Source organism: Corvus hawaiiensis, chromosome 20 (genome assembly GCF_020740725.1).
Source record: "Corvus hawaiiensis isolate bCorHaw1 chromosome 20, bCorHaw1.pri.cur, whole genome shotgun sequence".
Lineage (NCBI taxonomy): Eukaryota > Metazoa > Chordata > Aves > Passeriformes > Corvidae > Corvus > Corvus hawaiiensis.
In genome coordinates, this window is record NC_063232.1 from 8,109,659 (window position 1) to 8,135,707 (window position 26,049).

A 26,049-nucleotide genomic window follows, 5' to 3' on the forward strand; every position below is an offset into this window, starting at 1 on the left:
AACCCACCATGCACACTTGGCAACAGGAAGCAAATTTACCAAAGATCCAACCAAGCTGGAGCCCTCCAGCCCTCCCCGGGAGATCTCCCCCGAGCCACACCGTGGGGCCATGCTGGACCTGGTGGGGACCTCTCAGGCCAACAGCAGGTAAGTGGGACTTCTGGTTCTGTTTCCTGCGATGTAACATCCCTCAGAGAGTTATTTCGGGGCTATTAATGTGCACAGCGGGTTACTGCTGTGTTCATCAGCAACGTCCAGTGGGTGCAGGAGGGTGCCATGAGTGCGATTCAGTAAAAGCTGCAGCATCAGGGAGATGCTGCGAGTCCATAATGGGAAGGTGAGTGGCTAAATTGGTGTTGCTTTCCTGCCTCCCTAAAACCCCACTGCAATGGTACAGCTAGTCAGCACAGGAGGAGGCCAAGCAGCCCTGTCCTTTTGCAAGCCAGAAGTTTGGAATCATTAATTTTGAGCAAAACTGATGAAATGAGGGCCATGCCTGGGATTATCTGCTGAAACTGTCTCTGGTGTTAAAGCATGACCTAAAGGATTCACCCTCAGCCCACACCATAACAGCATCCTGCTAATTAAGTGTTGCTTGTTTATAAAGCTCACAGAGACCCTAACAGTGCATTTAATAAAGGTGGGGTTATAGAGCCCAGCAGGGCAGGAGGCTTTTTATGAGAGCACCTGTTTCTGTTACAACCATGCCTCGAGCTAGACAGGTCCAAAACATGGTTGGCAGCACCTGTGGAGCATATAGCACATAGCGTGCAGCTTTCCAACCCACACTGGGAGATCCAGGAGGTGTTTTTCTCTTTATAGCCCCAGTTTCCTTTATTCTTAATTCAGTGGAAGCAAGGTATAATTTAGCCTTTAAAATCACTTTAAGGAAAAGAGGCAGGGCAGCAGTTTATAGCTTATGAAGTGCTATAAGACAAGGGAACCTTGCTTCACACCATGAGGTGAAAAATGCTCCTCAGCTTCTCTGGCACAAAGCCTCACTGCCCAGCACTGACAGCTCCACCAGCTGGGGCTTCAGACAGTGCTATGTGGTTGCTAACCTGTGCAGGCCAGGATGGGGAAATAAGGTAACTTGTCTTTGTCCCATCCATGAGATCTCTTGCGTTCCTTTCCTTTCTTGAGTCTTTGATGACATGAACCTGTGACAGGTTGGAGTCTCTTCTGGTTCTCCCCAGTGCTGTTTCAGGTTTGTCCCATTGGATGTGGCTGCTGCAAGCCCCTAAAGCATGTCCATGACAGGAGAACCTGCAGTGTTAGGGCAGGCAATGAGTGAACCTGGCAATATGGCCAGTACTAAAATATCACAGCTTTGGAGGGCAGAGATCTCTTGAGCTGCCCAGTCTGCAGGACTGTCATTTGTCTCCAGCTCTCTGGGTATCTTCAGCTTCAAAGGAGGGTTTGTGTGAGGTTGTTTTTTTTCTTTCTGCAAATGAGGAACCTCTGTGCCTTGGTAGGAGTGTTTCTGTAGGAATGGTCCCCACAGGTCAGAGTCCTGCTCCAGGGAAAGTGCAGTGCCCAATACTCCAGGAGAAGGGCCAGAGACTGTGAGAGGTAACACAATCCCCAGGGAAGCCCTCCCCCCAAATTTCCTTGGTGAAATGTTTACTTTGACCCAAAGTGGAAGAATTTAAAACCTTTCCCAAGGCTCCCAGGTAGTATATACAGTACCTTTAGACCAATGATCCATTTTGCCTTTCCACATTTAGGAAGAACATTTCAAGAGCACTTCTGGCTTGTATTGTGGTTTGTTCTGCTGATGCTCCTGAGTGGATTTAGGCAAGCAAGAAGTGCTTTTGAACATCTGTTCTGAGCCAACAAGCACTGGCTCAGAAGGATTTTCCTTCCCCCTGAAGGACCAACATTGTGAAGGAGTGTGTTTTCCAGAGTGGTTCCTTGGGTCTCTTACTGCCAAAGAGCCATGGTTCTTGTTCAAGAGAGAGACAAGAAAGCACATGCATCCTGAGAATGCAAAATAATCTCATTGGGATGCAGAACAACTTGTGTATATTCCTGAGCATGTGAAGTTAGCTGTAGATGGGAATTTGGGATAGTGCCCAGTTTTCAGTGAAGAAAAGCTTTGAACAGAATAAATATTTACCAAATCAATTGATTTTTCCTTTCTCCCTATTTTTTTTACCCTCATGAGTAACCACATTGTAGTAATAACTTATGCACTGCTCTCTGTCACAAAGGGATGGAGCCAACCAAGTTTCGGGCTTAAAAACAACCTCTCTTGTTTTCAGGAGCTCTCTGCTGTAGTTCCAGCCATGGGTGTCTAGAGGCAGGGCTGCCATCAGCAAGGGTGCAGGACCAGGGCAGATTTGAGAGCAGGGCTTATTTGCAGAGAAACTCATAGACCTTGCAGCCATGGATGCTGTGCCACTGCTGGGACCGTGGGTGGAGGGACCCTGGGGACCCCTCTGTAGCTCTTGCAGCCCTCTGTGATACCAGGCAGCATTTCTCCCTCCTGCCAGAATTTGTCCACACACCACTAGGTTTTAAGCTCTCTCTTTTCTTATACCATGACCACCTTTCTTGTCTGCCTTTCCCTTTCAGGTCTGAGAAGTGTAGTGTTTCTGAAGGCTGTGAACCAGGTGAGGAATAATTCATTTTCTCTTGCAAGACAGTGTTACTGGGGGCACACCAGAGAAACACACCTGCAAAGTAACTTGGATGTGTGACATTAGTTGCCTGGTTGCACCACAGTGCAGTTCTCTAAGGACTTTATCCCCATTTGATGCAGAGATGAAGGCCCTTACCCTCTGACCCTCCAGCTGGGGCCTAAAAATACATAAATTGAAATAATGAGATTTAAGCATGTGCTTAAATGCAAAGCTAAGGGAAGTCTTCGCTCTCTGAGTTTGTTTGAAAGCCACCACTGAGAAGTCAGCAGTGTTGGTATTCTAAGCACCATGAATGAAAAGGAAGTGCTTTTCCACAGATTTAGGAACTTGAACCCAACTTGAAACACCAGACCAAGCTTTGCTGCCTTACCTTTCCAAGCTGCAAGCGGGGACTCAGTGCCTTGCACTGGATCCGTCCCATCCTAAGTGAGGAAATTCATCCTGAGAGAAGAGGAAGCTGGGCTGAGCACTGTGGGCAGCCTCCTCCTGGGGCAGCTGGTCAGCACAGGCTTTCATCTGCTGGGGTTGAAACCACACTGAATTTTGCCAGGGTTCAGCTGGTCACATCTTGGTGTGATGCAGCTGCAGTCAGCCTTCTCGGAATAGGGGCAAGTTCCAGGCATGAGTTTGGGAGCATTAAAATTGCTAGGAGCTGCCCACTGGAGACAGCTCCTCCGGTGTCTTGGCCCAGTTCATTTTAAGTGAAGAAAGCCAGGAAATGAACATATAACAAGGTCCAGCTGCCAGTTTGAGGGCACCAACAGCTCCTGCCAGCCAAGCTGTTTGCAGAAGCCATGCCCATCAGTGTCCCTTTGGGTACCCCCATGCCATGGGCTTGATGCTCCTGGGCCAGTTGACTGAAGCCTTGTTTTTGTGACATGCTCAGCTGGCACTGAAGTCACAGCTGGTCATGCTTTCCCTGCATTGGTGCTGTATTGGGCAGACATGGCATTGCTGGATCCTGTTGGCGACTGCCTTCCGTTGCCTTTCCCCATAGGTACTTCAGCAGAGCTAGGTGGGATCAGGCAGATCAAAATCGAACCAGACGAGCTGAACATCATCCAGATCACCGTACCAGGTAGCTGCTGGGGTCCATCTGTTTGCAGTGGTTGCTGCATCAGGTTTCAGCATATTGCTTTGAGAAGAGGCATTTGCAGGGTATTTCCCAGCACGTAAGGTTCCCTCACGTACACAGAATGGTCTTCTTTTGCTGACATAGGAACATACTGAGGTTTCCTGGGAGCATTGGAAGGTGTTTTAGGGCTCTTTGTTGGTTTTCTCTCTCCTTCATTGCTTTCCTATCTTGCCTTTCCTCTGGAGAAAGTGAGACTGGTTTGCTGCTTTGCTTCATGTGGAGGATCCTAGGTACTGAGTGCAGGATGCTTTTGATGAGGCCCTTCATTTAGAAAACACCCTGGTTTTGAAGAGTTCATAAAAACAGGTCTAATAGTAGGCAGGTTTAATATTAAGCACATGCTGAAAATGTGTTGGAATTGTTGACACTGATGGGGGAAATTCTCCATGTTTCTGCCCAGAGAGGTCAGTGGCAATGGATTGTGATGGACATGACATGCTTGAGGGGCAGCTTGGAGAGTCTGTTTTCCACTTACCTGTCCTGGGCAGCACAGCAAATGGTAGGATGATCCTCAGGGTTTAATGAATGGATTGTTAGCAGTTTGCATTTTCAGTGTGCTTTCAATCATTAATTAATAATCTCCACCCAATGAGGGCAGCAACAGGACTCTAGCCTGAGGGTAAGTGATGCTGGGGACAGCAGTGACACCTGGCCCCACCACACCAATGCAATCTCTGTTGTACCCAAATTGTAGCAGTCCCCTTAGTAAGGTGATAGTTAAGGAGTCACTCCAGGATTGGTGTATAATGGACTTACCTATGGTTAATATAGGGGAAGGAGAAGGAACAAGGTGTAGTGGTAGATCAAACATTTTCATTTTCAACTGGGCAGCTGATGGAAGAGAAGAAAGTAGACACATGATGAGCTGGAGGTCCATGGGAGGAGTGGGAAGAATTACCACTTGTCCAATGCTAGGGAGATCATATCTCAAGTCTAGAGTCCACCTTTTGCCTTATTTGAAGATCGAGTTCAATCAGAGGGAATACAGATGAGGACAAAGACGAGGATTAATAGAAAACACGTGCTCACCTACAGGGAGAAATTGATGAAATTGGGATTATTTACCCTGTGAGGTCAGAAGTGACCTGATTGAAGTATATAAACTAACTGAAACGTCATTTAAAGCTGAATTTGGATGGGTCTTTGAGGGCATTGGACAGCCTAGCATTTGGAGAGACAGGTTTAATGTAAGGGAAACTAAAAGCAGGTTGATTTTGTTGAGGAAGGTAGCATTAATGGAATGGTTTTCCCCCATGTAGTAGCTAAATCAAGCAGCATTAGCTTTTTAAGTCAAAATTTAGTGTCTAGATGGAATTAAGCCAAGTAAATAATTTGAACTAGTTTTGCTCTTCACTTTCTGTGGAGTTAAGGAAGAGATTTTTGCTTCTTTCCCTTCGACCGAGAGGTCAGGTGTGTGTAGGGATGAGCTCTGGGTGGTTCTGGGAGGAAGAAGGCAGATGCATTCCCAGAGCATCTTCTGGTGGTATGTGGGGCTCCTGGGAGTGGGGGACCCTTCACTCAGTCCTTGCTGATGGCTGGGACCCTCTGAACACTGTTTTGGGGACAGTGTCCCGCTGGCATCAGAACAGAAGGTGCCCATGGGTTTTTGTTGCAGACCGATCACCTGGTCCAGTTGAAATGCATGACCCTGTGCCCACACACATGGCCTCGGATGAATCGAGATACATCCTGGAAACAGTAGCAGGTACCAGAAGTCAAGCATCTGGAAGACTGCACAGTAGCACGGGTGTTCATGCATGTGTCAAAAATGAGTTAAATACCATTTATGAGCCAAAGTGGTGGAGTTTGAGAGCTAATTCCAGAGTCTTGGCCTCAATGAGGCCAGCTGGGAGCTCTGATAGAATTACTGGTGGGTTTTCTGGCACTGCTGCTCCTTCCCATACTCTCTTCAGCCCCAGCATGCTGAAAATCCAAGCCTCTTTGCCCAGTGCATGCCTGGAATTTACCTGCAGGATGTATGCTGGCCCAGCAGCGGCCTTGCTCCTGCTGGGTCTCTCCTCTCCCAGGGAGCCCATGCTGAAGGGTGGGCAGCCCTCCTGTATGGAAGCACTGGGTTTATTCTGCTGATGCAGCTCTTGGCATGCTGGTACCAGCCCAGCCTTTGCTGGGACACATGCTCTGAGCTTAGTGAGGGGAGGGAGCAGTTGTGTGGCTGCAGGGCATCTGGAGAGCTCCTGCTTATGTCTTTTCTGGTTTTGCTGCTGCCTGCTGCTGCTAACCCTCTTCTTCCTCGGCAGAGACAGAGAAGGGTTCCAGTGAGGAGTCTCGACATGAAGAAAAGCAGATGGAGGGATCAGGTGAGTGTATGGTGAACTCTGAGCATCACCCATCATTGCAGGTTTTTGGAAGGATGGATGCACACAGATGTGTTTTAGGGTGGGTTTTGTGAGCTTCCTATGTTATCAGCAAAGCCTTTAGCTTTTAGCCTTTTGCCTCCAAAACCTCTGCCCACAGAAGGGCACCACTGTGTTCCTGGTCTCTGTCCTCTCCTCTTGGGCTTGATTTTACTTTTTCACCTATGTTTTTTTTTTTCCCCTGACTGCTAGCACGGCTCTGAGGAGGTGCATCCTTGCCCTTCCTTAGGGGATCAGCTTGGAGGCTGCAGTCAGAGGACTAGCACTGATGTGAGGGCATGGAGAGGGAATGGCTGTCTCTGCTAGAGCCCAGGCAGGGGCTGCTCACCTGCGCAGTGCTTGCTCTGGAAGCAGCTGGTTGCTCAGAGCATTTCTCTTTATTGTGGGTTTTTGTTTTTGTTTTTTTTTTTGCAGATGGTATAGGGGACGTTTTAAGTCATTTGAGGAAACAAGTTGAAATTCTGTTCAACTCGCGATATGGTAAGATGGTCATTAACACATGTTCATCATGCCAGGTGCTGGTTTTGCCACCTACCATTTCCAAACCAGCAGCTGAGTGAAGGTGCAATCTAATTTGTTCATCTGCTGTCTGCTGGGATCACAAATGCATTTGAAACCTTCTCCAGCCTTGTTATTGCAGTTCTTCCCCTTGGTTTCCTTGAAATTGTTTCACTGGCTGCAGCCCAGGAATTGCTGCCATGACTTTTCAGCCTTCCTCCTGCAGAGGGAAGGTCCAAAATGGTTCCCCCAATCACTTATTTGAAGTATCAGAGAGTGTTTTCCACCTGCGGGGATCCTTGCATGGCTCAGGAAGGCTGGTGGCACCTTGGTGGTGGGGGCTGACACTCAGCATGCTCTGCTCACATCTACTTACAGAGGTTATTTAACTGAGAAGAAATGCAAATGAGGTCACACATGCATTTTGAGAGCTGGCAGAAAGTTTTTGCCACTTTTAGGACCAGGAGATGTGGCTCTGCCTGACAGTCCTCAAAAGCCAGGGACACAGCTGAGCTGGTAGAGCACATTGTGACCAGGGAAAGGAGAAGAGCCAGGATGCTCTCAGGCAGGGCTGGGCACTGGGGATGCAGCTGGAACAGCCATTAGAGCAATGGCTCTCACGGCCCCCATGTTACTGTAGTAACAGCCTGGGAGTCCATGCTGATGAGATGGGGTTTTAACCTGTTTTTTCATCTGTCCAAATAACACTGCTTGGCATTGGCTGTTTGGTTGCTTTTGGCAATATTTAGCAGAGCAAGGGGAGTCTTCACCATGCTGGTCTGCACAGGCTGATGGGGCACCCCCAGGCGCATTCCCTGTCCCCTCACTTAGCAGAGGGATTTCCATAGGGGTCTGGGTGTGGGGTTCCACTGCGTTGCAGAAAGATGCTTGCAGCCTTTGTAGAAAGGCTATGACAATGTAGCAAATGCAAAAGCCTGCTCCAGGTGGCTGCATGGCTCTGTCCCTCACACACGTCTGCCGGTGTCAGGGACATCCCCACCGGGCACAGAGCAACCACAAACTCCCCCAAAACCTCTTCAATTGCTCCAGCAACATACCATGTTGCTGTTGCTTAAACTTGACATGGAGGTCCAGCAAACTAATGAGATTGGGTCCCCATCCAGCGAAAGCCATAGGAATATCAGAGCCAGTCAAAGTCCCCTACTCCAAGTTCCTGATGTACCCTGAGGACCTATTTGTTGTGGGCTTGCCAGAAGGCATCCTGTTGCGCCGTCCCAACTGCTTCGGGATTGCAAAGCTGAAGAAGATTCTGCAAGCGAGCAACAACATCCAGTTTGTCATTAAAAGGTAAGGCAGGTGGGGTGGCTGTCCCTTGGGGAGGGTGTTTCTGCTCAGAGCTCCTGCTGCTGTGCAGTGTCCTGGAGAGCACCCATCCCTTGGTCGCCTTCAATAAATTTGCTTGATTAGAAGCAGGGAAGGGTTGTTGCCTTGTTGGAGCCATCCATGGGAGGCAGCGATCGTGTTATCTGTTTCTTCATGTCTTTTGGGTTTTTAACCTGCTTTTGAAAAGATTTGGCCACCTCTGCAGGATGGGTGAAGAGGCCTTAAACTTCAGGGTGCCCTGATGTGGAGCAAGGAGAAGGGCTGGGAGCCCTGGAGGGTTTTCCTACAGAAAGTGGCTCCAGCTGAGGTCTAGACGTGCACATGTGCACATGGGATGCCGCAGACATGAGGGAAGATGCTGACCCTGTGCTGGGGAGCAAGGGTGTCATAAGAACTGTGGGAGGGCTGTGACAAGCCACAACCAATTTAATGTAATAGCATTGCCCTGAAAGAGGGAACAGATCTAGCGGAGATGAATTTTAAGATGTCTTAGGTATTTTGGGGGCAGTTTCTCACCCAAATGCTGACACAACCAATGCTGCAGGTGACTGAAACAGAAAAAATAAATATTGGAGCATGGAGACTTTGTGGTGTCAGAACAGCAGCTCTCAGATCAGCCCAACCGTATTTTGGGGTTTCCTCCTGTCCTGATCTCAGATATATTCCTTTGTGACACAGCTTCAGTGCAGCTTGTAACAAGCCCTACTATCACCTCGCTAAGCAGCTTTAGCATTAGGTACCCAAATGGCAATTTTTGGGGTCAATTTTATGTTGAAAGGAGCCATGCATGGCTCCCATCCCTAAAAAATGTTCAGGACCATATCCACTAAAAGTCTGTAGCTGCTGACTTAAGCTGCTCAGTCATCACCTGCTTAATCTCATCCCAAGGAGTGATAAATCAACTCATTAAAGAGTCTGTCAGCATGAAAACTATGTCCAAAGTTCTCCTGCTGTGTTGCAGGAGCTTTTAAATGGCATTAGCCAGACAGGGTGAATGGTTTGTGGCTGTAGGAGTGGTGTCCTGAGGATGCTGGAGCAGCAGGGTGTCACTGGCAGGGAGGTCACTCACATGCCTTCTGCTTCTCCCTGTTTTCCAGACCGGAGCTGCTGGCGGAGGGTGTAAAGGAGTCGGTGTCAGACAGCCCGGCAGCCAAAGGTAGGCTGAAAGACACCCAGCAGCTGGGCTGTCAAGGTCTAGGTAGAAGAGAAGTGAGAGTGGTTTCCTACGGCCTTCCCTCTCCACCTTGCTCTTTGGCTGGAAACCCCCTCCCATACATCCCCCTTGGCAGCACTGTGAATCATAATTCCTCTTATGTCCCCTGTCTCAGCCGCCGACGAGAGGGACTCGAGCGAGCTGCTGCTGGAGGACGCTGTGAAGAGACAGGGCTTTCAAGGTGTGGGGCTGGAGGCATATGTGGGGGCTGAGGTAGAGCCCTTGGCCCACTGTGGAGGCTGCATGGGACAGACGTGGGAAGGGAGTGCTGCAGGTGTTGGGGCTCGGTGGGATGGCAGAGGAGCAAGACAAGACTGGGAGGAAGGAGAGAAGGAGGTGGGATGAGAGGATGGAAAGCAGAGGCACCTAGAAGACAAGATGCACAGCCAGGACAGGCAGTCCTGCAGGTCCAAGAAGAGGCTCGAAGTGCTCTGCATGGTGCTCTAATTAACCAACTTGGCTTATCTCCCTGTCTGACCTTGTGAGATGCATAATTAAGTTTCCAAGCCTCAGGGTTTGCTGGGGCTTTTTCCACTTGTGTGATGTTTGTATAAATGCCACTCGAGTTTAGCTGGCAGCAGTATGGTGGCTCCCTTGGGGGATAGAGTGATGGCAAGTGCTACCCTGCTCAAGCATCTCTTCTTGGGCCCTGGGGGCCTGTGAGAGTTTGCACAAGGATGGGGAGCTTTTTCAAAGCCTTTGGCTTTTCTGAGAGGCTTTGGAGTATGTTATATTTTAATGCTGGTAATTATCACAACTGAATCTTCGATTTCACATGCCTTTTATTCTTAGCAAACAGGCGAGGGAAAAATAACCCAACATATTTCTGTTTAGATTATTTTTAAGGACTTTGAATGACCCACTCCACAGATTAGATAATTGCAAGATAAGGGCTTTCCTATAATTAGAAAAAGGCATTACTTAAAAGTCACAGAGTGCCTTTTAATTTACCAGCAGAAATCTATAATTGTTTCTTTATTTTACAGAAAATTATGACGCCAGGCTTTCCAGAATAGACATTGCTAATACACTGCGGGAACAAGTCCAGGACCTGTTCAATAAGAAATATGGTGAGAAACCAGGCTTGTTTTATTCCCCCCCTTATTCTCTCATATTTTTTTGCTCTTTATCTCTCCCCTCTGCTCCTGATTCCTTCTTGCCACATACTTTCTCTCATCTCTCCCTTGAGCTGCTGGTAGTTAGGAGGGCCAGGAGGGAATGGCAGATCTGGGATTTGGCGCTCTTTGCTGCAGGAGCTGTGGGAGCACAGGGAGTGGTAAGAGGTTAGGAAGGGAATAGGAATAGGCCGTAGTGAGCGCTGGGGAACAAGAAGATGCTGCTCCTTCTGTTCCTAGAGCAGGGGAAATGCTATTATCCCCATGTTGTGGTTTAGGAATATTATACCCCAACTTAGTGTTCACACTGAAGCACTGCAAGCCATGCACTGCTTGCTCATTTGTCCTTCCCCCTTTCCCTACCCTTGCAGTGGGTTGGAGAGGAGACTTGGAGACACGGATTGAGATAAGAAGAGTTTACTGGAAACAGCAATGGAATAAGAAAACAAACAGTAACAGCTACAATATCAGTGACAGAGGGAACCAGTGCTACCTGACCACCCCCTCTGTCACACTTACTTGACTGGAAGGGACCCCTTCCCTCATTCCTGGAAAATGATGTGAGGTGATATAGAGGTCCTAGCCTTGCCCTCTCCTGGCAACTGCAAAAATTAACCCTGTCCTGGTCAGAACCCTTTATTCTATACCACTTACATCACACTGAAATTCTACACCTTCCAACTATATACATACGTGTGTGTGTATATATATGTGTATATATACATATATATGTATGTTTGTGTGTATACACAAGCACAGATATTGTTTCTATAGTTGAATCCGTCCCTCCAAGAAGTTTGTTGAGTTAATTTAGTCCATGATTGTGGGTTCTATCCATCTTAGAGGTCTTCCATGGCAGCAGGGCTGCTGTGCTTTTGGCTGGTTGCTGTATCACGAGCTCATGACTGGTGTATCTGGAGCAGTCCATCCTCATTGGCCATGGCAGTTATGGCAAACAGTGGCAGTGTCACTCAGCAACCAATATTATACAGTTCAACATTACAGACTGTTCTCACCCAAAAATCAAATTCCCTGGAGGGACACATTGTGTTTCCCTGTCCCTCTGCATCACCCACCAAGTGCCTGCAGGTCCTTGAGCAAAAACAATCCCATGGATAGGTTTGCCTTTGCTTGAGGCAGGACTAATCCAAACTGTCTTCCCTAACACATTTCTTATATGCACCATGGAGACTTTATCCTCTTCTGCAGTACATGGAGGTTTTGATTGGGCAGGGCCAGCTCAATTGGTAGAGCCTCGGGTATTAACTAACCAGGTGGCCTTTGCTAAATGTAGATCCCAATGTTTGAAGGTTCCCCCACCCACTGCTTTCAGTGTGGATTTTAATGGTGCATTTTACCATTCAATTTTTCTAGAGGCTGGTGCATGTACTCGGCACTGGTGAGGCTGCACCTTGAGTGCTGTGTCTAATTCTGGGTTCCCCAATATAGGGAGGACGTTGAGATGCTCAAATGTGTCCAGAGGAGGGCAACAAGGCTGGTGAGGGGCCTGGAACACAAGCCCTGTGAGGAGCGACTGAGTGAATTGGCATTATTTAGCCTGGAGGGGAGGAGGCTCAGGGGAGACCTTATCACTCTCTGCAACTACCTGACCAGGAGGGTATAGCCAAGTGGGGGTTGGTCTCTTCTCCCAGGCAACCAGAGACAGGACAAGAGGACACAGTCTTAAGCTGCACCAGGGGAAGTTCAGGCTGGACATTAGGAAAAAATTCTTCACAGAAAGAGTGATTGGGCATTGGAATGGGCTGCCCAGGGAGGTGGTGGAGTCACCATCCCAGGAGGTGTTTAAAAAAAGACTGGATGTGGCACTTAGTGCCATGGTTTAGTTGATGAGGTGGTGTTAGGTCACAGGTTGGACTTGATGATCTCAAAGGTCTTTTCCAACCTAGTTCTTTCTGTGATTCTGTGATCGGGAATACGATACACCCACTCACTCCTGTGCTTTCTGGCCCAGGTGTCAATGAGGCTATTTTTGAAATGAGCCTCATTGTCCAGCTCAATTCTTTCAGTGTGCCCTGTTGCCACAGAACTTGCTTTTCAAGGCCCAGGATGGTGATCCAGGCAGTGGCGTGAGGCACAGGGTAGGTCTCCAGGCTTCCAGTGGTGCCTTCTACAATTGTGAGCACTTAGCGCTTGACTTGGCTGGTTTGAGGCAGCATGATGCAATTGATCTGGTAGGTCCCCCTTACTTCTATTTAGACCACTGCCCCCCGCAGGGGCTTTACCCACTTGTCTTGCTTTTAGCTCAGTGCATATTTCACAGTCATGGATAACCTGGGAGATGGTGTCCATGGCTAAGCTCACATCTCAGTCATGAAATCATCTGTATGTTGCATCTCTTCCTTGATGACCTGACGTGTCAGGTGTCACTGAGCTAGAAATAGTTCACCCTTATGTTGCCAGGCCAGATCCACCAGAGATACTTGAATCTTGGCAGCCTGACCCACCTGTCCATTGTTGCGATGCTCTTCAGTAGCCTGACTCTCGTGTACGTCTGCATCTAAAATGACAGGCTTTTACAGCTAACTTCTGTACCTGGGCAGTAATGTCTTCTCACACTTCAGCAGCCCAGATGGGTTTCCCTCTGTGCTGTAGTTGTAATTTTCCATTGGTCCAGGCACCCCCACAGAGCATTTGCTACCATCCATGTGTCAGTGTAGAGGTAGAGCATTGGCCATTTGTCTTGCTCAGCGATATCTAGAGCCAGCTGGACAACTTTCAGCTCTGCAACCTGACTTGATCCACCTTGTCCCTCGATAGCTTCTGTGACTCACCACATAGGACTCCATATTGCAACTTTCCATTTTCAGTGTATCCCTACAATATGACAAGAACCATCAGTGAAGAGAGCGTATTGCTTTTCATTTTTTGGTAGCTGGTTGTATGGTGGGGCCTCCTCAGCTCGTCACCTTCTATTTTCTGATGATGATAGTCGAAAATTTTCACTGTCAGACCAGTTCATGATGACTCCCCAGATCCCAGGGTGACTGGGATTTCCTGTTCAAGCTCGCAGTGCTATCCACTTAGTCCATGTAGCATCAGTGTGTGTTGCAGGGACTTTCCCTTTGAACATCCAGCCCAGCACTGGTAGTTGGGGTGCCAAAAGAAGCTGTGCTTTGGTGCCAATCACTTCTGAAGTAGCTCAAACCCCTTCATAAGCAGGCAGCATCTCTTTTTCAGTTGGGATGTAGCTGGCCTCAGATACTCTGTACTCCCAGCTCCAGAACCCCAGGGGTTGTTCTCGAGTCTCTCCAGGTACCTTCTGCCAGAGGCTCCAGGAAGGACCGTTCTCCCTGGCTGCGGTGTAGAGCACATTCTTTGCATCCTGTCCTGTCCTGACTAGCCCAAGGGCTACTGCATGAACAATCTCCTGTTTAATTTGTTAAAAAACTTGTTGTTGTTCAGGACTCCACCTAAAATCGTTCTTCTTCCATGTCACATGACAGAGAAGGTTTACCATCTGACTGTAATCTGGAATATGTATCCTCCAAAACCCAACAGCACCTAAGGAAAGCCTGTGTTGCCTTTTTGCTGTTTGCTGAGGACAGAGGTGCTGTTTTGTTGACCATGTCCACTGGAATCTGACAACATCCATCTTGCCATTTTACTCCTAAAAACTGCATTTCCTGGGAAGGTCCCTTGACCTTAGTTTGCTTTATGGCAAAGCTGACCTTCAGGAGAACTTGGATTATCTTCTCCCCTTTCTCAAAACCTTCTTCTGCTGTGTTGCCCCACATATTGATGTCATCAATGTACTGCAAGTGTTCTGAGTCTCACCCTCTTCCAGTGCAGTCTGGGATCAGTCCATGGCAGATGGTGAGGCTGTAATTCCACCCCTGGGGTGGTCAGTTCCAGGTGTACTGGATGCCCCTCCAGGTGAAAGCAAACTGTGGCCTGCACTCTGCTCCAGAGGAACATGGAAAAATGCATTTGCAATGCCATTGGTGGCACCACTTTGCTGCTTTGGACTCCAGCTCGTCCGAACTGAAGTTCCAGCCTGTCCAGCACAGCAGCACTCAGTGGTGGTGTGACTTCATTCAGGCCATGATAGTCCACTGTCAGTCTCCACTCTCCACTGGATTTATGCACGCTCCATATGGGGCTACTGAAGGGTGAGCAAGTCCTGCTGAGCACTCCCTGGTTCTCCAGTTCTCGACTCATCCCATGGATGGGGTCCCACAGTCCCGGTTGGTGCAGTGTTGCTGTCAGGGCACTGCTGTGGTAGCGATCGCTACCTGTTGGTCTTCCACCCTCAGCGGTCCTACTGCAGAAGGGTCCTCTGAGAGACCAGGCAAGGTATTCAGCTGTCTAATTTCCTCTGTCTCCACAGCAGCTCTCCCAAAAGCCCAACAGTGCCCTTTTGGGTCCTTGAAATACCCTCTCCCGAGGTAATCTGTGCCAAGGATACACGGGGTCTCTGGGCCAGTCACGACAGGCTGGTTTTGCCATTCATTTCCAGTCAGGCTCACTTCAGCTTCCAGTACAGTCAGCTGTTGGGATCTTCCTGTCACCCCAGAAATGGAGCTGGATTCTGCCCCTACATATCTTGTTGGAATGGGGGTACACTGTGCAGCAGTGTCAACTAAAGCTGTATATGCTTGTGGGTCTGATGTGCCATGGATCCAGAGTCCAGTAGATCCGATTGTCCCTTTCCTCCACCTGGCTGGAGGCAGGGCCCCTCTGGTTCTGGCCATAGTACTCCATGCTCACTTCTTGAAAATGTGAACTGGACATCCCCTCAAGAGGAACCAAAGCAACATCATCCCTCCTATTGTCTCTGAGGACTTCCCCACTGGAGACTGGAATGGCATTATCCTTGAAGAATTTCCTATGCTGGTTGTTCTCCCTCTCAACTCATACCTGTGCTGCCAGGGCAGAGGTGGGTTTTCCATCCCACTTCCTCATGTCCTCTCTGTGGCCATGCAGGAAAAAGCACAGGTTACCTGGTGGTGTGTCCCCTCTGTCTCAAGCAGGGGGCACTTGCTCCCAACAGCAGAGACTCTGGTCCATGCTGGTGGGGCATGGGACATTTCCTCTTTAATTTGCTCAACTCTTTTGAATCTGTCCACAGTCTTGGACAGTCTTTCCACAGCCAAGGCACAGATAAATAGGGACCAAAAAAAGATGATCTTCTCTCTTGGGGTGATTTATGATGACAGTCTACTCCCTGATCCTCTGCTTTATGCCCAACAATGGTTGCTGTCCTTTAAGGTGGGTCCGGGGGAGGGGGAAGCCTTGGGCTCTTTGTGGGCTTTTTCAAAGCCTCACTTCCCAGGCATTCGCGGGTGCAGCGCGGTCTGGGTTTTGCTTGGCTAGCTTGGCTTTGTTAGCCCAGACAAGAAGTTTTTCCCTTCCCTGGCCTTGGAGAAGCTGCAGCAGCAATCCTTCGGCAGTTTTTTGAGGTGAATTGGACAGCTTGTTTAGCCGGAGATCAGAGAAAATGGGACCTGCGGGAGAGGAGTCAGTCGGGATCAGCAGGAGAGAGGGGCCGCTCCGTCTCGCCCCAAGCCTTGGGAAGGCCAAGCCAGGGAGAGAGAGGCTCTGGCCCACCTACTTCATCTGCTGTGGAGAGAAGATCGACACCAGAGAAGTCACCAGGTTCTCATCTGTTTGCTCAACCTGCTGCATGAATCCCCAGTTTGGTTTTTTGTTTTTCCCTGAGAGAGAAGCCGGTGCCATCTTCTACCACGTGGTGGAAGCCGGTGGGTTTTTCTTCCCGTGGCATTTTGGGTTTTTGTTCCAGTGTGTGTGTGTGTGGGGGGGGTAAGGTCTGACAGTTTAATATCTAGCACTTATTTGCCTTTTTCTTGTGCCTTTGGGCATTCTGTTTGTCAGTAAATGGCTGGTTTTTATTTTTTCCTTTTCACCCACTAGTATTCATTTCCTACTGGCGTAAAGGGATTGTTGGAACTCTTTTTAGAGGAGACGACTCATTCCAGAGTGTTTTCTCCTGAATTTGTCTCTGAACGGAGACATCTTCATAGTGCCAGAGTTGGGTAGTCACCTGAAGCAGTGTTTGTTCTCCTTCCTTCATTGACATCAATGCCAATGAGTTGGTGCATGACGATGGTGTGCTACTTACAAACTTCTGCCACATGGATATCCTGGACCTCATCTGGATCTACTGGGGATTGCTCATTATTTGAATCCCTATAGACTCCCTCCAGCACAGCTAATTGTCTCAGGTACTGGATCCACCTGCTTGGGTGCACTATTAGATCATCCTTGGGAGAATACCTTTCCCTCACACTTGGCAGGAGTTGCCTCCAGAGGTTGAGTTCCTGTCCTCTTCCCAGTCCCCTCGTCAATGCCCACATCCCAGGACAGGGATCCCAGTTGCTTGGCTTTACTTCTATCTAGTTCCACAGCGTGGGCTGCGATATCCCAGCACTGAAGCAGCGGGGTCACCAGGGGTTCACACGACTGGTGGCTGAAATCTTTTCACATATATCGCAGCTCACCCCGGAATAGGGATCGGGTGATTATCTCTGGCCCTGCCTCCTCCTCCCATTGTGAGGGCCCTTCTTCCTCTTCATCCCTCACTAAGTGAATTGGTTTGGTCTTGGATTTCTTCTTCCTTATAGGGGTGACTGCTAATGGCAGGGGTTGTTCGTGTGGTTCAGCTGCAGTTTGAGTGGTCACAGTGCCTGCTGCTCTGCTGTCCTCCTCTTTTCCCCGAGGGTGCTGTCTAGTGACAAGCAGTGTCTGAAAAATAGTAGCCAGGGCCTAGCACACTGCAATAAGTTGCTCCTCTCCAGAGGGGTCACAACACTCTTCTTGCAAATAGTCTGTCACTTTATCGGGTTCTGTAGTTGTCCAGGGGACAACTTCCAAACCACACCGGAGCCAAGAATTTCCCCAAAATTTGGTCCATTTTCTACCACATTCTATACCACTCGTGACTATCCATGATAGCCTTGGGGCAGATCTCTGAATAACTTGCCTAGAAATCTCTTTCTTGACTCTAAACATGGTGTGGACCACACTGAGGAGACCTGGCAGACAGCAACAAGTGCATGCTTTCCTTAACATACAATTGTAACAGGCCTGGAGGAGAAAAAGAGGGTGGAAAGCTGGGGAGAATCGTCCTGCCCTGTTTCCCCCCACAGGCTGGGTACAATTATTAATGAATTCCCTGAGGCAGCAACCAAGGGCAGGGCAGGGGAGCAACACTGAATACACATCCCAAATGACCCTCTTTGCCCTTGATGTTACCATATCACAAACTGATGTCCCTCAATACAACAATAAAACAACCCTGACCCCTCTCCCTGCTCTGAAAAAGAGCACCATGAGGAGCACAGGGTTCATATGTGGGAGTATATACAGGATTAGGTACCACAACCACGAGAATAAACCGAGCAATGTTGCGATTAATGGTTCTGTTACTAATAACCTCTGTGTCCTAGCCATACTGCCTCCAGACTATTGCAAAAAATTAACCCTGTCCTGGCCAGAAGCAGGACACCCCATTTTCTAGGCAGGGGTAAGACTTGTCCAGGTGCTTGCAAGGAAATATGTAGCCTTGATCCTGCAGCCAGGCCTAAGAGTGGGAACATACCTGTGGAGTTATCTCTGAATAATGTCCCAAAGCAAAGAGCAGCAGCTTTCCATCCTCCCACTGCATACATGGGCATCATTGTGCAGGATGGTGCATCTCTGTGGCCCCATGAGCTCTGCTGCACACATGTGCCTGTCTTTGGACCCCTCCACTGCTGTCATGGAGGCAGCCTGAAAATGTTGGTCCTTGATCAAATGCTGACCTGGTACCTTGAGCAGCCTGCCCACACTGTTCTGTGCCTTGGTAGGGCTGAGGATGGAGCCAGAGCCACAGCAGAAATGGCATCCCTGGCATCCTGCACACTCACTACTTAATTACCACTCGCTTCTCTCCTAGGTGAGGCCTTGGGGATTAAATACCCTGTGCAAGTGCCATACAAGCGCATTAAGAGCAATCCAGGGTCGGTGATTATAGAGGGGCTGCCTCCTGGGATCCCCTTCAGGAAGCCCTGCACCTTTGGCTCCCAAAATCTGGAGAGGATACTGGCCGTCGCTGATAAAATCAAGTTCACTGTGACACGGTATGTGGTGAGAGATGTCAGCCATCCTGTGGCTCCAGAGAGGGGGAGAGGAGGGAGCCCACCTAAATGCACTCCCTGCTCTGCAGCCCCAGTCTGTAAATGCCTCCAGCCCCCCAAGACAGCAATTAAGGTGGCAGCTAATGGTTCATCAGAAAGGAGGGGACCATAAAACAGGCAGTCTAGCTTTCTTCCCATCCACTGCCTGAGGAGATGATGGGGAAGGCAGTGGCAGGAGAAAAAGATGCTTAGTGTGACTGATATGCAGGCAGAGAAATCCCATCCCCTTTTTTAGGAGGCTTGAGACTGATCATTGGTGGTGCAGGGCAGTGCTCAGAACCCTGCTGTGCTTTAGCACCCCGTGTTTGTGGCAGGGTCCTCTGCATTTCACAGCCTCAGGGGATGGCCATAAGTGGGAAGGGAGGGAAAAGCACTTAGCTATGTATCAGACTAAGGTGAGACAGGAAAAAAGTGGGCTTAAGAGTGTCTCCGTCACCCTTTCACTGGATCATGTTGTTTGTCTTCTTATCAGTGGGGCATGAGGTACATCATGCTGCCTCAAGCAGGAGTCACTGCCCCTTGCAGGGACCTCATCCCCACAGAGCTCCTGCTGGTCCCACGTGAGTTGTGGCATAGCGTGTGAAGGACAGGCTGATCCCCAGCCTTCCCTGGGCCACATCAGGGTGTTCAGCTCAGGCATGCTGGCTTCCCGGTACCATTTCATTTTAAATCTCCTTTTTTCCTTATTTTTCACAGGCCTTTTCAAGGACTCATCCCCAAACCCGGTAAGAGATGATATCTTTTTGCCTAAGCAATGCATTAGCCAGGTGTTTAGTGGTGGTCAGGAAGTTGTAAACTTGCAAGCAATAATTTTATCAGCTGGAGGGAGGTTGTTCTGACTTCACTTTCCTGGGCTTCCCACTTTGGTTTTGTTGTTGTTTGGTGCATTTGTTGCCTGAGACAGCTGGCGTCAGTGTCACCCATCAGTACTGCTGCTGTTGCCTTGAAATGATGGCATTTTTCAAGAGCTAATCTAGGGCAGGGATCTGTTTTCTCTTTTTAAGAAAACACCCACTTTCTTAAGTGTTTTCTTAAAATAAATCTGTGTTGTAATGAGCTGGTGGGTTGGGTGGCAAGAGAAGGTTGTCATAAGGGGTGATTAACCACAAGGGTCCATGGTGGGCTGCAGTAGCATGGCAGTGAAGTCTACTCCAGCTCGTGAACGTTCCACAGGCAGATACACCAGGGAAGACATGGCAGAGAAGAGGACAGGGTATCCAGGGTACGCTCCATTCACAGCTGCTCAAATCATCATCCCAGAGCCGTGTCCTTCACTGTGAGTCCCCACAGTAGCTGTCTCTCATTTCTTGGCTGCTCAGAAAAGAGAGCTGCTGTCAGCAGCGTGGGTAAAAACCTGTCTCAATTTTAAATGTCTGTAATTACAACTGTTGGAAGAGCACAGATGGGTGCAAAGAACCTTGTCATCTTTATTTATGGCTTCCCATTTCCTTGGCCAGCCTCCATGGCGATGGTACAATTTAGAAAAGACAAATATGACAGACAGGAAAACATTTATATGCCCTTATTGGGAATAGCAGAAAGGTGTTAAGAGCTCTAACAAAAGGTGAGCTGTCAGGAAAATTCAGACATGGTCCATGTGTTCACTTCTGCATCCCTGTGTAGGGCCCAGACAATGATAGGGAGGTCCCCCGAGACCTCTGTGGAACTTGGTCTTAGACTTGTATCTTTTGGTCCTAAGCAGCAATGTGCCCGTTCACATCAGCTGGGCCTTAAACGAGCCCTCACTGAAGCACAAGTTTTGCAGAGCTCTAGTTTTCCACAGAGTTACATGACTATGTATACACTCCTCCAGCCACATCTTGTCTTTCCATTCCCCCACTCTAATCAGTATAATTACGTTAAAAGACGTTGATCTGACACAAAGCACATCAGAAGGCAAATACTTCAAGCTGCTAACTGGCTGGGAGATGCAACCTGAGAAATAGAGATGTAGAGGAGACTGATTTTCTTTTCAATGCTTAACATTTTTTCCCTCTTTCTCCAGTTGAATGCTCCCCTCACAGACTGGCCTTCTAGCACAAACCCAAAGACATACTTTATGTGTATTTCAGTACCCGAGTGGGCTCAGCAGGTCACAGCATCCCTGCCAGGCTGGGTGCTTCATTCCCTCTCCTCCCATTGAGGTTTTAAATAAGAGCAGTTACAGGTGAGGGGTTTTTCTTACGTGACATCTCAATTTGTTACAGACAATTTCCCATATTTGCCAAATCTTCAGAGACAGTTCCAGGACTCTTAAGTATTTTCTGGTAGTCAGATTTCCACTGGAATGTCTGGTCCAGAAAAGAGCTGATTGTATTTTGCCCCTCCCTAGTCCCCACTGACAGCAATTAACCCGTTGTTTGTTTTTCCACCCCACTACACCAAAGTGGTTGGTGGCAATACAGTGGTGCAGTCACTGCCTTGACTTTGATTGCTTTTCATCTGCCTTAATAAAATGAATGATTTCCAACTAGCCGTAGGTCACTAAAAATTTAAATTAAAGTGTCTTCTTTTTACCTCAATATTGTGTAGTGAAGACCTGTCATGTAAAATGAAGAGCAGCAGCATTCTTGGCATTAAAATAAAATCAGTGAAAATCACTTTTATTTCATAGAGGAGGGTTAAAATGAAAGCAATAGTTACTCCCAAGTAGGATGGCATTGCAGAGGTCTCCAAAAGCTGGAAAGCTGAGGAGATAACATCATAAACATAAGGGAAGTTATTGGGTTTTGTGGATCATTTTGGCTAAAAATTACATGAAGAGTACACGTGTTAAGGAAAAGGGGAAATTTAATTTAAAAAAAAAATCACTTTGGAGTGATTTTAGTTGCCTTTAGGTTAAATGATGGCATTTAATATGCTTTAAAGTTGTGCACCTCCTGTATCACAAAGAGCATTCCCGGTAACTGCGGGACCACAAATCTCTTTCTTTTGGGGACACCCATTTTTTAAGTGTAACAGAAACAGATAAAAGGATTTCAATACAATCTGAGTGCTTCACGTGCTTTTTTTCTCAAGATAATCTGTAATCTGTATGTTGAGATGGTGTTTTTCCTCTAGTGGGAGAAGGTGGGGTTGCCAGTGCAGAAGCAGCTGGGGGCTGTGTGCCTGCAGGGATGCTGTTTGCAGAAGGAGGTGGATTTTGCAGGGAATTAGGCTGACTTTTTGGAAAAAGCCCTTCCGCAATGCAGGTTTGCAGCCTCTCAAAGATGGGACAATGGCCCTGAGGCCACCGTGCCAGCACTTCACCTGCACTGCTTCCCCAGGGCGTTTAACCCAGGAGCACAATCCTTCTGGCATCCAGAAGTTTTCCTTTTGATTTCCAGGGTCTCTTCTCCACACTGCTGGTCTCTGCTGTGCAAAAGAGATTTGCAAAACCCCTTCTTGAAAGCAGCATGATCTTTCAGCATTAAACAGGAGTGAATGAGCAGGGGTGATGCTCTAGTGCTATAAACACTATGCTTATCCTTTTGGTTTTTTTTTTTCCTGAGGCACAGATACAAAACTGGCTTAATATGAGCCTTTGAAAAAAAAATACCAAGCATAAGTAAACACACACATACACACACACAAAAAATATCTTTCTGTATGTTAATTTTTATGTGAAAATGTACACCAGCTCTATCTGTCCTATTCTCCAAGCTCCCTACCACCATGATAGATTATTTTCCACTCTCCACTTAATAAAGTAGGGCAGGCAGTGTTCTTTAATTTAAAAAATCACACATCTAGGCATCCTTTTAAAATTTATTTATTTATTTATTTTCTAATCACAAGAGCACAATCCTCCTCAAGACTTTGATGAGATGTGCCTCGCACTGGAAACTCCTAGCAAGAAAAATAGAAAAGAGGAAAGCTGTGATGAGGGCTGAGCACATCTTGCTCCATCACCAGGTTGCTTTTCAAGGTCCATATCCATCTCCCTTCACCCCCCAACCCTTTTTAACCCCCGAGCCAGGCCCAGGGTGATTATTTTTGAGTGTTCAGCTGGTCACTGTTTTTAGTCTAAGGTGAAATTTCAAGCAGGTTGAATATATGTATATATTATGTGGGGGAGTGTGTGTGTGTGTGTGTGTGTGTGTAAAAATATGTATTTTTATATATTGATAATTATGAGGCTTAAAATTCAATCAGGTGTGAATAGCTGTGAAGCCTCAAAGCCTGTTTATAAGCATGTCTGTGATTCCAATCACCTTTTTCTTTCCCTAGCTTTGTCTCCTTTTCCCATTTGCCTCTGTGTGTGGCATTCTCACTGTTGAGAGGGCAGCACCATCATTCACTTCATCCAAGTCCTTGTGTTTACTTTGCTCTTTCCTTCCTTCTGCTCTCCACCACCCTCATATCCTGTTGTGTCCTTCAGACACCCCAAGCCCCCTCATTTTCAGAGTGCTTATCAAGCAGTGAGATGGGTGCCATTACAGCCTGACCATAGTCCAGCACGCTGGGATGCACCCCATACCTTGCAGCACAGTTGCCCTGAACCTGGTGGAATGCTTCCTATGGTTAAGGCTGATGGCACGTTTGGGTTAGCAGGACAAGAAATTTTAATTACCTTTCTTAAGGTAATTTTGTAACAGCACCTTGAAATGCTGCAAAAGCCTTTGAGTTGCTGCCAACCAAAGGAAATGCCATGCTGCCTTTTCTAAACCAGTTCTGATTCATATTGGAAAGATCCTGCCATATGTTGCTCTTCATTTCTGCCTGCAGTCTGCTTGTGCTCCTGCCTGTGCTCCTGCCTGCATTCCTCCTTGATAGAAGCCGTGCCAGGACCTTGTTCCCTCTTGGCTTGGATGCTAGCTTGGCTTTCCCAGCACCAGCATGACCCATATGTATCTCTTCCACTTTGCCTAAGCATTTAGTGTGGCAGATACTGCCCACAGGGTGTCACCAGCGATTTAGGGGCCCAAGCTGCAGAGATCATCACGTATTTTGGGGCGGGATCCTGCAGCATGCCAGTGAGCGGCACTGCTGCAGCCACTTACGGCAGAATTTGTCTTCTAGCAGCTCGGGGGTGAAGAGCCCCACCTCGTGTGGGTCTACACCCAAATCTCAGTGCCTGCAGCTGCCCTGGGCAGAACCACATATTTTTTCTGTTCCTTTGTGCCGCTGAACCAAAGGTCTCTCCTCCCCCATGCAGGGAAGGCATCAACAGAGCTCTGTGCTGCAGTGGCTGCTTTCCTGAGCCTGCTTGAAACGACATAGAGCTAGGTATTCGGAGCTACTTCAGATTGCTTATGCCTCTGCTTAGGAAATTTGAACACATGCTCCTGCTGTCTCCCCAGTCCCCTTCAGTTTGCCAGTGTCAGCACACTGCAGTTTGACATCAAGAGCCTCCCATCTGAGCCCCTTCCTTGCCCTGGTGCTGCACCTCCTCACCAGCTCTCCCTGTGGCTGTGACTTCAGCAGGATGAGCTACTTCATTCCTCCTTTTGCCCATCATGCAAATCCTGGTCACAGTCCCATCCCTGCTGTTCTTCCACAGGAAATTAATTTCTTTTTATGTCACTTACAACTTTGGAGTCAGTGGTAAGCACCAGCCTCTCCTTAGGGATTCCTTTTTCTCCTATTTCCCCTGTTGCTGCAGAACTGACACAATTTCCCTGTTTGCTTTTCATCTGCTTTAACCTGAGATATTTTTTTCTCCTCTGGCACTGAAACAGCTGTGCAGCACAGCTGCTGCTGCTCTGGCACGTGCCATAAATGCTGCCAATTTGGCCATGGATCCCTATGCACATGTGGACCTTGAGCTGCTCAGGAGAGTGGCATAGCCAAAGGGATGTTTGCAGGCTTAAGCACATTCCAGCAAAGCAGGTCCTGGTGTGAGGGAGAGAGCCCAGCTCACCAGTAAATAACTTGCCCAGCAGTTATTAGCTACCAAACATGTCCCTGTGCCAAGGGACCAGAGGAATTTTAAGCTGCTAGAGACAGTATCATCCTGGGTTTTGCTTTTGTTTATGACCAAGAAACCAAGCTGCAGCACTCATGGATCTCTTTTTCTTTCTCTTTTTTTTTTTTTTTTTTTTTTTTTTTTTTTTTTTTTTTTTGTCTTCCATTAACTTGCGCTGTAGCCCCTAGACGGATAACATCTTTGGAAAAAGCCTATGCTGCTTTGAATGGTACGTAGCTCAGTTGATGCATCGTAGATGGTAGCAGACAAGAAATGCACTTGTGTTTTAATATGGGAATGAAAATGTCTAAACCCCCCCAAATTTCAGGTATTGTTTTTTCGTCTCTGCTCTGTTTCCCTGTGATATCCAGAACTGAATGATAGTGTTTTATTGTTGTTATTAATCCTTTCTGCATTTCTAAGCACTGTTGCTGTAGTCCCTGAGCATCGATGCCATCACTCCAGCCAAACAAACCTGACACGTTCTTCTCATCCTTCATCCCTGTGTCCCAACAATTACTTTTTTACAAATACACTTGCCATTCTCAAGGAGAGGTTGCATGGATTTGGGTTGGTTTTTTTTTTGCTTTGCTTTAACACATACTCTGGGTCAGGGTTGGTGGGTAGCCATGAAGGCTCCAGGGACATAAGATACAGGCTGATGTACAGGTGTAAGGAGGAGCTCACCTGCCTGTTCCTGTGGCAGGGCACGGCATAGCTACAGCAGATCCAGCCACAGTGCCATCAGCTGGGATTTTGGCTGTGGGTCTAGGTGTTAATTGCTGCTCCCACAAGCTTATAGCTCTGCTTTGAAAACATACATATGTTAAGCTAATTCTAACTGCATTTAAACCTGAGTTACTGCAGAATAGCCTCAGTAAAGTCAGCACGTTTATTCTGGATTTACACAGAGGTATAACTGAATTGCAGCCATGGAAGCTGGAAGGGGAAAGAATCCTCTTAGGATTCAGGGCCAGATCCTGGCTGCTGTAAGGATCCTGCCCTGGCTGAGTATCTCTTTGATGAGTCTGGGATTGCCTGCAGAAGGGATCTGAGCCATATTCTCAGTAGGATGTGTTGGGCAGTGACAGTTTTCCTGATGAAACGGGCTTTGCGACAAGTCTTTGGGAGGTTGTTACTCCATGAGCAGTGGCTGAGTGGAGAACAGGCATCCCCTTGAGCAGCATTTGAGGATACAGGTGGTGGCATGGGAAGGAAGAAGGTGCCATTGGGTATCCTACCCAACTGTGCTGTGGCTTCACCACTGAGATCAAGGTTCTGCACATAACATCATGAACACAGACAGAACCATTATTTTTCCATGGGATACCTTGGATTTGGTTGTGTGGGGGTTGTTTGAGTCACTAGAAGAATACGCATTGGATTCTGTTGCCCAACAGCAGACACCTAAACCTCAGTTTTAATAATTACTAAATGTAGCTTGGTGTTTCTCAAAGAAATGTTGAGCTCTGACAAGTCCTATAGGAAAAAAGCAAATGGTGCTTTAAAAATGTGACCACTTGTCTGTAAGTACCTGTGGAGTGCAGGGGTCCTGACTTCAGGCAAGTAGGATTGGGGAAAAAAGGGTTAATCGACTAGCTACTATTTTGAAACAAACAAAAACAAAACAAAAACCAAACCAACCAAACAAAAAACCCCACCATAGACCTAAAGCTAGCAG

The 26,049-nt window shown here is 47.8% G+C and overlaps 1 protein-coding gene across 10 annotated transcripts in view; it reads left to right on the top strand.

Moving 5' to 3' along the window:
- The window catches only part of GTF2IRD1 (GTF2I repeat domain containing 1), a 73,235-nt gene that overhangs the window by 40,967 nt on the left and 6,219 nt on the right, over positions 1 to 26,049 (top strand). For 4 of the 10 annotated variants that reach the window (XM_048324350.1, XM_048324349.1, XM_048324355.1 and 1 more), the window contains exons 11-23: positions 27 to 147; positions 2,578 to 2,615; positions 3,643 to 3,723; positions 5,396 to 5,485; positions 6,039 to 6,098; positions 6,570 to 6,635; positions 7,778 to 7,961; positions 9,095 to 9,153; positions 9,326 to 9,391; positions 10,197 to 10,280; positions 18,241 to 18,424; positions 19,178 to 19,206; positions 24,550 to 24,597. In XM_048324350.1, the coding sequence (XP_048180307.1) occupies positions 27 to 147; positions 2,578 to 2,615; positions 3,643 to 3,723; positions 5,396 to 5,485; positions 6,039 to 6,098; positions 6,570 to 6,635; positions 7,778 to 7,961; positions 9,095 to 9,153; positions 9,326 to 9,391; positions 10,197 to 10,280; positions 18,241 to 18,424; positions 19,178 to 19,206; positions 24,550 to 24,597 (1,110 nt within the window). Of the gene's footprint in view, positions 1 to 26; positions 148 to 2,577; positions 2,616 to 3,642; positions 3,724 to 5,395; positions 5,486 to 6,038; positions 6,099 to 6,569; positions 6,636 to 7,777; positions 7,962 to 9,094; positions 9,154 to 9,325; positions 9,392 to 10,196; positions 10,281 to 18,240; positions 18,425 to 19,177; positions 19,207 to 19,654; positions 19,758 to 22,258; positions 22,389 to 24,549; positions 24,598 to 26,049 lie in introns of those variants that run through there. The other 6 variants (XM_048324358.1, XM_048324357.1, XM_048324356.1 and 3 more) reach the window with 6 other exon arrangements.